The sequence below is a fragment of the Pezoporus wallicus genome, unplaced genomic scaffold (assembly GCF_028554395.1).
Source record: "Pezoporus wallicus isolate ANWC-B61680 ecotype Strahan unplaced genomic scaffold, APGP_CSIRO_Pwel_v1 contig_3487, whole genome shotgun sequence".
Classification (NCBI taxonomy): domain Eukaryota; kingdom Metazoa; phylum Chordata; class Aves; order Psittaciformes; family Psittacidae; genus Pezoporus; species Pezoporus wallicus.
Window position 1 is genome coordinate 118,129 of NW_026636018.1, and position 12,260 is coordinate 130,388.

The 12,260-nt window shown below is 44.5% G+C and overlaps 1 protein-coding gene across 1 annotated transcript in view; it reads left to right on the forward strand.

Annotated features, from left to right (window-relative positions):
* The window catches only part of OBSCN (obscurin, cytoskeletal calmodulin and titin-interacting RhoGEF), a 152,360-nt gene that overhangs the window by 9,034 nt on the left and 131,066 nt on the right, over positions 1-12,260 (forward strand). The window contains exons 2-4 of the mRNA XM_057398901.1: positions 183-1,327; positions 7,565-7,834; positions 9,890-10,150. Of these exons, the coding sequence (XP_057254884.1) occupies positions 196-1,327; positions 7,565-7,834; positions 9,890-10,150 (1,663 nt within the window). The 5' untranslated portion in view covers positions 183-195. The remainder of the gene's footprint in view (positions 1-182; positions 1,328-7,564; positions 7,835-9,889; positions 10,151-12,260) is intronic.

A 12,260-nucleotide genomic window follows, 5' to 3' on the forward strand; every position in this document is an offset into this window, starting at 1 on the left:
AATGAAACCATGATTGTCACAGGTGACAATCATCCTGATTATAGAATCGCAAAATGGTTTGGATTGGAAGGGACTTTGAAGATCATCCCAGTTCAAGCCCCCTGATACAGTGAAGTACAGCAATTCATTGCCTTCCCCATCTAATCTGCTTTCTCTTGATATTTTTCTTTGTCACCCTTTAGGAAGGAAACCAGGATGGATTACAGCTCATTCAGTGGAGTTCCCCGGTTCTTGACCCGGCCTAAGGCGTTTATAGTGTCTGTGGGGAAGGATGCCACCTTGAGCTGCCAGATCATTGGAAACCCCATCCCAGCTGTGAGCTGGGAAAAGGATAAACTTCCAGTCCAGTCTGGGGGAAGGTTTAAAACCACAGAAGATGGGGATCTCTATCAGCTAACCATCTATGATCTGAGCCTGGAAGACAGTGGCCAATACATCTGCCGAGCCAAGAACACCATTGGTGAAGCTTTTGCAGCTGTCAGCATCAAAGTTGGAGAAGAGACCACAGTAACAGAGTCAGCCCCATACTTCATCCAGAAGCCCTCCTCCATCAAAGTAACACTGGGAGAAGATGCCATGTTCAAATGCAAAATCCAGGGCAGCCCTCCTCTCTACGTGAACTGGGAGAAGGATGGCAAACACGTGCGGAACCGGGCTGATGCTGGGCGCTTCCAGATTGAGTCTGCTGGGGAATCAAACGCTCTCACCATCCAGTGTGCCCGGCTGACGGACAGTGGCACCTATACCTGTCGGGCAGAGAACCCCATCGGCTCTGCCAGTGCTTCGGCTGCGCTGGTAGTGGAAAAACAGGGCTCTTCCAACCCGGGCAGCAGCAGCCACTTCGACACCAGCTGCGGCAAGTCGACGTCCTTGTTGTCTCACTTGCAAAAGAGGCGGGAGGAGATCAGGAAGATGGACATCTCCCATGGAACTCTTGATTCGATGTCTGCCCAGTCTTACTCCATGGCAGAAGGGCTGTCTAGCATTGGCTACAGCCTCTCCCGGGATTATGAGAGGGCTGCAGGACTCACCACCAAAGGGGCTCGCAATGCAACTTTTGGGTCATTGACACGTGTGTGCAGTGTGACGGAGGGGAAGCACGCCAAGCTGAGCTGCTATGTGACGGGTGAACCCAAACCAGAGATTGTGTGGAAGAAGGACAATGAAGTCATTGTGGAAGGACGGCGGCATGTCATCTATGAGGATGATCAGGAGAGCTTTGTGCTGAAGATCCTTTTCTGCAAGCAGATAGACAATGGGCTGTACACCTGCACGGCCTCCAACCTGGCAGGCCAGACGTACAGCTCTGTGCTTGTCACCGTCAAAGGTAGGTGCTTGTGTTTCTCCCTGGGGTGGACAAGCCTACAAGTGGACAGCCCTTGGGATGGGAGGATGAACAAAACTTCTGCCACCAAACTGCTGCAAAGGAGTGTGCGTTAGACATAGCTAAAAACCTCCAGCTGTAAACAGGGTTAAGCACTGGAATAAGTGATCTAGGGAGAGAGTTGCATCACTAGAGGGGGGTTAGGAAAGGGACTAAATGAACACCAGTCATAGAACCATAGAATCATAGAATGGTTTGGGTTGGAAGGAACCTTAAAGATCTAATTCCAACCCCCTAAAATGGGCAGGGACACCTTCCACTAGACCAGGTTGCTCCAAGCCCTATCCAACCTGGCCTTGAACACTGCCAGGGATGGGGCAGCCACAGCTTCTCTGGGCTACCTGTGCCAGGGCCTCATCACCCTCACAGTCAGGGATGGATGTTGCAGAACTGGCTGGTTGTGGGCACCTAGGATGAACCAGATCTTTAGTGTTCCCATCAGTCCTGATTTTACAGTAACCTAGGAAACATGTTTCTACCCTCTGGATCAGTGACTGCTGAAGCCCCAACTTACCCTCCAGACTTTAATCACATCTGCATTTATATTCACCACATGACTTAAACTGTCCTACACGTGCCATTTAAGCAGTAGTAGAGGAAACTCCGCCCTGCAAGCTGAGTGTGTCAGGCTGCCTTGGATCCCTTGGGGGACCCACTCCTACTCCAACTCTAGTTACAGTCCATCTCAGTTTTCCTGTACAGTGACCCACCAGCAACCTTGTTCTTGCCAGGTTCTTCTGAGTTTTCTCAGTTCGTGTTGCTGAATAGCCTGTAGTCCTCATATGCTCCCAGAACTCTACCAGGACCGTGATGCCTCTGTTTGCTGTGGTCAGTGGTGAAGAACTTGCCTTCAGAAGGTCTTTCAGTGCTGGTGGAGGTCAGGCCAAGTTCTTCAAAATAGTGACAAAAAGTGTGACACACACATTTGCACAAAGGAAGCTCTAAATTTTCAAGCTGCTCTTCCATTTGGCAAGGTTACAGTTTGCAACCCAGGCAGCACCTGTAAATTAACTCTCAGGCGCAAAAGGCTTTGCCACTTGAGTGGAAAGTAGTGGGTTTTGACTGGCAGCAAAATAAATTAGAAGTCCAAATGAGTAGGAATGGTCTGTATTTAAGACTCTCGTTTTTTACTTCTTTTTCTGGCTTCCCTTTTCTGGACCTCTCTTTCATACTCACCATCTTTCCCGTCAGTGACTCAGTGCCCATGTCCATCAGTGACACCTGATCTATGGAACTCACTGGCACTTGTCCCACTCATTGCTATCTCTTGGAGGTGCTGAGTGACGTTGGGAAGGGCATTTGTCCTCTTCCATGAATCTGTGATTACCTCATGAGTCGGGACTCGGAGCTGAAGACTGAGCCTGGCCCTTTGGTGGATGTTCGCTTTGAGGATGGCTCAAGCTCTGTTACTTGCCCAGCACCTGTCTTGCAGAGACAAACCCCTCCCCTCTGCCCATGCTTATCTGATTATTCTCCATGGGTGCAACCTGTTCCCCAGGAGATGGGGAAAGCATGCGAGGCAGCGAGTCTGGGAGCAAGAGCCATGGGAAAAGGTTATCAATCAATGTCCATTGTCAGGATATGCCTGTGAGTCAGAGGTCTTAAATGGAAATGTTTGTGGTTTGTTTCTTTGTTACGCTGTGCCATGTTTGGCTTTCTGACCAAGGCTGCCATGGAAAATCTATGTGTGTTGGTTATACTTAGGCCCTGAATGATGATTCTCCTTTGTGTCACCAGAATTCCTTCTCAGCCCTCCAAAGACAGCTCAGAATGATGCAGTAGTGAAGTGAGCTTTTAATTCTGTTGTTTATGCCATTGGTGATGCCATTAGCTCATCTGGTACTGACTGGGTTTAGAGAGATAGGTCATCTTGCCATACAACCTCCCTTTGCTCAGTCATGCAAAAGAGGCTAAATTCTCTAAGCAGCCACCCTTAGTGAGCACCATGCTGCTGTGTTGGTCTTTCTGCAGGTAATCCTGTGATGCTGTGCCTGTAGTATGTGTCTGTACGCACATGTACCAAGAAAGACAAGCACCATGGGGTGAAATATGATCTGACATTTTGACTCACAGATTTTCAACACAAGAATGCAAGTGAGAATATTTATGCGTCTTTTAAAGGTAGTAATAGAAAAAGACTGCCTAGCCCAGCATCCTGTCTATAAGTTGGCTCTTAGAAGTGTCTCAAGGCATAGGACTTGAGCACAGGTCAAACCTCTAGAAAAACTGCCTAATTTTTGTCAATCTAGATCCTAGATATAGAGCCCTAACCCATTTGTAAGCACTGTGCTGTGCCCATGCCTTAGAGAACATAGAGCTGAAATAAAAGCAATTTTTGGGCTGTTTCTAAATGAGATGTAGTGAATCAGACATGAATCTCAAAGGAGAGGCTTCAGGGCAAAGTGTCATTTGCACAATTAAGGAAACCTAAAAGTTAATTGCTCTGATTCAGAAAAGTGTCTCAAGCAGGGATGAAATCACAAGCCATGCACTGAAAAATTCCCTGATAGCTGATGAACAAGATGTAGAATAGATGTAGAACAAGTTAGTAAATGGTTCACAAGGGTAAACCTCTTTGATGAAGAGCAGAGAGGATGGGAGGAACATGAATAACCAACTGGGATATCCTGAAGGCTTTGGAGATGTCTCTAAACCATGTATAAAGTTAGTGAGAGCAGCATACAGGTCTCTATCCTTGGACCTGGGCCAAGCAATGTTAATCTGAGTCCCTCAATACAGTAATCAGATACTGTATGAAAAGGTTAAAGGTTGCAAGCCAAATAGGATAGAGACTGGAAAAGCAGACTCCATGAGCTGCTCTTGCTCCATGCTACCTCTGACCTGGAGTGATTTTGGATGACCATTTTCATGACAGTCACATTTGAGATCTGAAAGAGAATTGCAACTTGAGAAATTTGGAGACAGAAAGGAAACTTCGAAAGCACAATAACTAGGAAGACGGAAGTAACAAGGTGGTGGAATCTTGTCTGTGCACCTTTAGAGAGCTCCTACTGGGAGGATTTTCCATAATACTCTCACTGGACCATTTTTGATAGGCAGAGGGAAAACTTGCCTTTGGAATAATAAAAGGTGAGCCTCTGAGTAGGCCAGAAATAAGCAAGGGGAAATGTAGGCGAGTGAGAAGACCAGGTCAAGCAGGCAGATATGCCTTGAGAAGGTTAAGAAAACATTGGCTTCTTTGCAGGCTGCACCTATTCTTAGCAAAATATGTGTTAGCAGGACCTGCTTTTAAAAAATAACATCATCTCATTGCTAGTTTGCTTGGTATGGACCAAACAAAAAGCCTATGACTCTTTGGAGAAATATGTTCTCAAGACAAGCAGCCAAATTCATGTCTGATCTAAGTTCTTGCAGTTTTCTGCTAACTCCATAAGCTGCTCTTGCTCTATACTCCCTCAGGGTTTTGCTTTGCTGTTTCTATCTCACATTTTTCCCAGTAGGCAGGCATTTGAGACTCTTACTTCTTATGTCTCCTTCTTTAGAAATGTTACTGCCTTCATTATATGCCTTAATGAGAATTTCTGTTCTGCTTTGACTAAAACCAGATTAATATTAAAAACTATCTACAGCAGCTTTTTCCAATGTGCCTGTAGCAGTTACAGCCCAGAATATTTCTGACTTGTGCTGGGTGCTGTGCAAATAGTAAGAGAGAATACCTACATTAGAGAATTTGCAATGTAAATGTCAAAATCTGACAGACTGCATGACAACATGGGCTGAAAGACAGTAACAGAGGTTGCCACTATGCTGGCCAGTGGTAGAGTAAGTGTATTTGTTTTCACATTTAGCTAGTTAAGTGGAAAGTACACTGAAATGCTGGTGTAAAGTTTAGTGCTTTCTTCCTCAGAATAGGTCTTCTTCATGTAAATATTATCTGGTTATTATTCTGTGTTGATTAGTTCATTAGCAAGGAAGATGAGCCACTTGCCTTTCACAGACCTTTCCTTGCGATCTGGGTTGCCTGTTGATTAGCTGGAAACTCTGTTCCCTCCTGGCCACCAATCTCAGCATTTCTCTGACCTGGGTAAGGGGCTGGTTATGGACCAGATGAATTGTTTGGAACGTGGTCCTTCTGTAGTCCCCTTACCAATATTAACCCCCTCTCTCTGACCAGGTACAAGTTAGACCATGTAAAGAGCATGCAGATATATTCAGGAAGAGGAGGTTTGTGGGTTTTGGAGCCTCTCTCACATCTCCAAAGCATAAAAAACAGTGAGCTGGGTGAATCCCAGGCTTTGATTCAGTTTATCAGCTGCTGTGTCTCTGAAGCTCCATTCAGAGTGAGATAAGACGTGTGTGCACATGTCAGAAGTATGAAAGCAAAGTTGTTTTCAGAGGATATCTCTGACCTCAAGTTGTCAAATATAGCCTTGCACCTACATTCTCTGTCTGGAAAGGTAATGCTGTTACAGCAACACAGACTGAAGAGTCGACCAACAATTCTGTTTGTACATTTAGGAGCTATTTCCTGGAGTAGATTTTCTTTTATATCTTTTTTTTTTATTATTATTTTTACCTTAGATACTGCCTAGTGGCTGTAAAGGGAGAGGGGTTAACGATATTGCCAGTTGCTCCAAGTATGAGAATACACTTCTGTGATTCTCAGGTGCATCTTGTGTTACATTTTGGCTCTTGGGCATGTCCATGTGTTCTCAGTGTCGGCTCCAGACTCCTTCCTATCTCACACAGCAACATTTCATCCAGCTCTCAGGGGCTGACATCCTTCTGATCAACGCTTTCTTGATCTCATCCTCTTGCCTGTTCCAATGGCATAAGAATTACAACTGCTTAGTTCCCTCTGGTTGCATGGGCTGACGGGAATTTAGATATTTGGAAGAAGTTCTTCCCTGTGAGGGTCTACTCCTGTTTGACTAACACTTGGCATTAGTGACTACTACTCACTAGCTGACTACAACTCTTAGTAAACATATGAAATTACCAGCATGGGAGAATGTTTGTGGTCAGGGAGAGGGAGAATGGAGTCACAAAAGAGGGCTGGGAGCTGGTACAGTAGTTATTAGAAGATGAAGGTACATGTCAAGACATGATCTCTCATGAAGCATGAGTGATGATGTATCAGCACTGACTCATCCAAGTCTGTGACATGACCACAACACCAGTCCTGTGGCTGTGACCACCGGCTGTCCTCTTCAGCCCAATCCCCTTTCTCCAGTTTAGTGCTGGGGTGCCAGGGTGATTTCACAGTGCAGCTGTCACTGAAATTAAACATTGTTCTGTTTGCAAAATGTCTTCTCTCACTGCCATGCAGCTGTTTCACATGTTTGATCTACACTCTGGTTTCTCCACAAGCCAGAACACAGCAGCTTCACTGCTGGAAAGCAGGGGCAGGAAGGAGACTTGGGCTTTTTTTCTAGTTCTTTTATTGTTGCTGACAAAAGCTGATACAGAGCCTTTGCTGCCGATTGGGAGAACAGAAAACCCCTCAATTAGATACTCCTGTGCTTTCCCCCTTATCTGTCTTGTACACAGCCACTGCTCATCTTCCTGTGCCTTTTAGATCACTCTGCTGAGCTTGCTTCTGCTGCAAGACCCCTAAAAACATTGGTTCTTGCACCAGCTGACCAGTTCAGATGCTCACACCCTCACCTAGAATTGCTTTTCCTGTAACAGGCTTGTTTGCTGTTACCCACCTGTAGCATGATTACTTTAAAGGCTTATACTCTGACATGAAGTGGCTGTTGCTACCTATAAAGTTAGGCTGGGAGGCCCTACCCTTCATCTTACTGGCATCACTAAATGAGGAGGTGCAGTGCAGAGGTGTTTATGCTAGAGGTCAAGCAGGCCACAAGAGCGGACTTTATTAACCTGGTATGTCACCACCTTGTTTGCGTTGCTTTGGATTAGAGCAAACACCTCTGCGTGGTGTTGTGGGGCAAGTACTGCAGTTCAGACTGATACTGCGTTGGTTTAGGTAAGTCCTTAGAATACTTCTGCTGGGATCTAAGATTCCTTTTACATTAGAGCAATACACCTGCTGTAGTAAGGCTTGATTATAGGTTTAGATGGTGGCCCAGGACAAATTACTAACACAAGGAGTGTTATTGTTTAAATTTTCTTTTTTGACTTACTTATTTGCACAGCCCTTACCACAGACCATCAAACTCTCTTGTTTATCCTTTGTGTTTTTACCCTCTTAAGAACCCTCGATACCCTTCAAGGAAAAACTGAAGGATCTTGAAGTGAGGGAGAAAGAATCTGCCACCTTCCAATGTGAAGTGCCTGTTCCTAGTACAGAGACGTCTTGGTTCAAGGAAGAAACCAAACTCCGGCAGAGCAAGAAATACAACATCGAAGAAGAGGGCACATATCGCCGCCTCACTGTCCAGGACATCACTGCAGACGATGATGCTGTCTATATTTGTGAGATGAAGGAAGGGAGCAGGACCATCGCGGAGTTGTCTGTCCAAGGTAAGAAAGGCTCTCGCCTACCAAGTATGAGATTCATACATGACACTCCAGAGTCGACCTTATGAATGGCATTCACCCCGTGCATGTATGCAGTGAAGGACAGCAGACTCCCTTGTGGTGCAAGAGGAGAGCCATGTGTGTCGGGTCAGTGGGTCCCTGGTCTCCTGCCAGGGGTTTCTGGGACGCGGGGGACAGATGGTGTTGCTCCAGAAGATATGTCACCTGGTTGGGGACCTGTGCTTAAAGGAGCTCTCTGTAAGGCCTATAAGCTTTAGCTTCACACTGTAGACTCCTTAACATTATCCCAAGCATCAGATGTGTTCCCTGGCACTGTCTCGCACTTATCTTACCTGGTGCCTGGTGAACACAATAGCAAATCTTGTCCAAGAGAGGTGCTGACCACACTGGGAACCTGGTTTACAAGCTGTGGTTGATTGTCTGGTATGCGGTGCAGGCTGCTTCCAGGGATAGGGCAGCCACAGCTTCTCTGGGCAATGTGTGCCAGGGCCTCACCACCCTCATAGTGAGGACTTTTTTCCTAATATCTAAATCTCCCCTCTGTCAGTTCAAAGCCATTACCTCTTGTTCTAGCCTTTCCTGACCTTGTCAAAAGTCCCTCTCCAGATTTCTTGTAGTTCCCTTTTGTCTCCTGTTGCATGAACTGGAGACCTCTCATAGCTACAAGATTACGCTTGTCCTCCCTCATCTGAAGCCTGACTTTACTCCCAGGGAAAGCAGAAGTTGTTCTTCACTGCTTATATTGGTGCGAGACAGCTGGGTGACATGCATCCTTGATCAGATTCCTTTTTGTCATCATTTGTTATCATAGGCAAACTGTAGAGAGTGCATATGGGTGGAGGCAGAAGGGAAAATTTAGCCTGGAGATGTGGGAGAGTTCATGTAGACATCTTTCTGTTCTGCCTTCTGTTAAGCTGAGACCAACCAAACTCTGTCAGTGTGTTTGGCCCCAGTAGGACAGCTGGTATTTTTTACTTGTTTGTGCTATGGTGGCATGTTCCATTAAAAAGAGAGTGACTGAGCCAGGTGGAGCTCCTGTGAGGGAAAGGAGGCAGAGCCTTCCTGTGGGAGACCTGTGCCTGCCAGGGGGGAGAAGGTTTGAGAGAGCGGGCTGTGGTTGGGAGGAAGCGAGAGCTTGGCAGGGTGCAAAGGGCTGTGGGGATGGGGACACTGCTGAGGGCAGCAAGGAGCAGACATGTGAGCAGAAAATTGGGGTCTTGAATCCTGCTGATGAAATGTGTGTCTGATTGCTTCATGAAGGCTTTCAGCATTGATTCTCATTAGATAGCTTTAGGTGCTGTGCCTGGGTGAGGGCTCTTCTGCCTCGCAGGGACTATTACAGGGATGGAGCTAGTCACCATCTATCACTAGGTGTGGTATCCTGATGAATAAATCCAAGCTGTCTTGTGAATAATTGCAAGGAATAACTTTGAGGTTATTCCAATAAGTGAGGTTATTCCAATAGTCATTTGGAAAGGACACAAATAAGTGGAGTTCATTCCATGTCTATTTCTGGGTTGTCTCCAAGAATACGTCTGAGGGTTTTCGAGTATTTTCTATCAATTCAGATGACTGGTGTGTTTGCCATCTTGGTTTTCTAACTTATTGGTAAATCTGATGGAGGCAAAATACCAAAGACAGATGAGACATCTGTCAAGTTTAAGACTGACCCACTTCAGCAATGTTTTAATTTGAATTCCCAGCATATGTGAGTAATGAAAGTTGTATCCCTGTCAAATCTGTTCTTGGCAAGGCTACATATCTGGTGTTTGCCCAACAGCAGACTCCACATAGTAGGCTAGAAACATGAGCGACTGTAGTCAAACAAGATGGCTTTTCTCTCTTTGAAGGCCAAAATGAGTCTTGGGGATTATCTGTTCTGTACAACTCAGAGCCTAGGAATTCATTCAGGGGTGTCTGCATAGTGTCTACAATGTTTTGATTAGGTGAGAGCTGTTTGACCAGTCCTGTTGCAGTCTGTTGCCAGAGACTTCAATGTCTACTATTTGCTGATCGTAATGACTTTCTTATTTAAAGGGAACATCATTAAGAAACTTCCACGAAAGACTGCGGTCTTCTTAAATGATACAGCCATCTTCTGCGTGGAGCTGGACAATGACTGCCAGAATATTCGATGGCTGAAAAATAAAGAAGAAGTGAAATCCAGTGATCGAATCTCCATCACACGCTCTGGCAAGCAACATACCATGATCATCCGAGAGTGTAAGATGGAAGATGCTGGTGAAATTGTCTTCCTGGCTGATGAAAGCAGGACTTCTACCCAGTTCACTGTGACCAGTAAGCTTCACTTTTATTTGGCCTTGGTGCTGTTCTTTCCCCAGCAGGCACATATTCCCATGGTAGTACTGTTGTTTCAGGTATTGCCATGGTGAGTTTGTTGGCCAAATACAGCAGAAGGTTTGATGTCTGCTGCATAAAGCCAACAGCCTGCTCATGAGTGTTATGAGATGTGATGGAGAGATCAAAACAGAGAGAGAAAGAGGGGGGAAGAGCATAGCACAAACATGTACCTTCTCTGCGTCATTCTTATTTCATGCTGGAATGAACATAAAATGATAACAGAGTAGAGCATGGGGTAAGAGACACGTGCCTTCTCCCCACCAGGAGGTGCTTAAAAACCCCAATGTGTAAGCTGCAGACATTCCAGTTGCTTTGCTTCATTGTATGCAGAGCACTGCAAGTGCTCAATGTACATGCTGTCATTTTCCAAAATCATTAGTTTCTTTGTGGAGCACTTATCAATTCTTGCTATTGGGATAATACCTCTTCTATCAAATAGGGCCCACTTATCTTTCCCTCTCTTCACTGAGGATTTGGAGGGGACAGTCAGTCAACATTCAATTCCTTCCCCAGGTCTTGAGTCAACAGAAACATGAGGGTAACTCGCAGGTGTGCTGGATCTTACAGGAAAGTACATAGGTGCCCTAAATACTTTTGTCAGAATATGAAGCTTATTACCAGTCTAGCAAGGAAAAAGATTTGGGGAGGAACATCTACACACATGCAGATGAAGCGTTTTGGGCAGTCAGATGTCTACTGAACTTGAAACATCTTGTTTTGATTTTAGCTTCTTAAAGTTTTTATTAAAGTTTATACATATATATATATATAAAAAAACCAAACCAAAACTGCAAGAAAAAGGGGGAATAATGCTTCTTACTGAAAATAGAGTTTCCTTCCTTTTGTGGAGACCAGCAAACATATGTCCTCTCTCATCTTCTCTTTAATATGAAAAAGTTGGGAGGACCCTGTGAATTTATGGTAACTATGCTGAAAAAAAGAATCTTTGTCCTGTTTAGCTTTATTACATGTTATTCTATAACATACAGGCTGGAGAATTACTTCAGTTCGCACACCTGACCTGAGCAGGTGCAATTTAGTTGAGATCAGATCTGAAATGAAGTTTCTGTTAAGTTGGCTAATTTTATTAACTTTATTTTTATGGTGCTGCATTTCCCAGGCAGAAACTACTTAATTTTAAGATGGAGAACTACACGTGATTTCTGGCTCTGCTCAAGTTCTGGTTTGCATGTGGACAAATCATCCATTGTAGTCACTAATTGGGAAGAATAATACTTTCTCCTACTACCACCTCCAAACTGCAATTAGTCAGTGGTAAAAAGAAATACTTAATTAAAGGTTTATATCTGCTGTGTTACCTAAAATTGGATGGGCCATTCTGATCCTATTGAGCTAAAAAGAGGAAAAAAAAAATGGTTAAGTGTCACATTTAGCACTGTGGCAGTTTTTAAGGTGTTTGGAAAGCTATAATGTCCAACCAAGCAGTTATTAATTAGGAACGACAAAGTTCAGTTTGATTTTGGATTCTGCTGTTTAAGCTGTGAAGGACAGTATTGATTCATGGAATAGAAAGAGGTAAGAAGCTGTCTTCCCACAAACAGATTTCTCTCAAAAATATTACATTACCTTTCTCATGGTAAGGTCAAGACATCTGATTCCAGGGTCTAGTTTTCAGCTTAATGAGATGCTAATAGGACCTTTGGCATCTAGCTCTGACCAACAGTAACTGACAGCCTGGTAACTGTGCACCCCAAAACACTTAGGTGACTATGTAATGAAATAAAAGTGTACCACATTGAGATTTTCTATTTTTACACTTCATGCATACTTGATTGATTAGCTGCTTGAAGACCCCTGTATACTATGTTCACATTTTTTTCAATTAGCTGGACAAGATTGGTGTTGGCTGTTCTAATAGGATTTATCAGGCAATAAATATTTATATATTACTTGCTTCGTTGCATTGTTACTATGGCCTTCTTAAAGATGGGTAAGCTGAAGCAAAGAGAGTATCAGTTATCTCTAAATTCAGTTTTTAGTGTAGGCTCATCATACAGGCTCCCTCTGTAGTCATGAGTACTTGAGT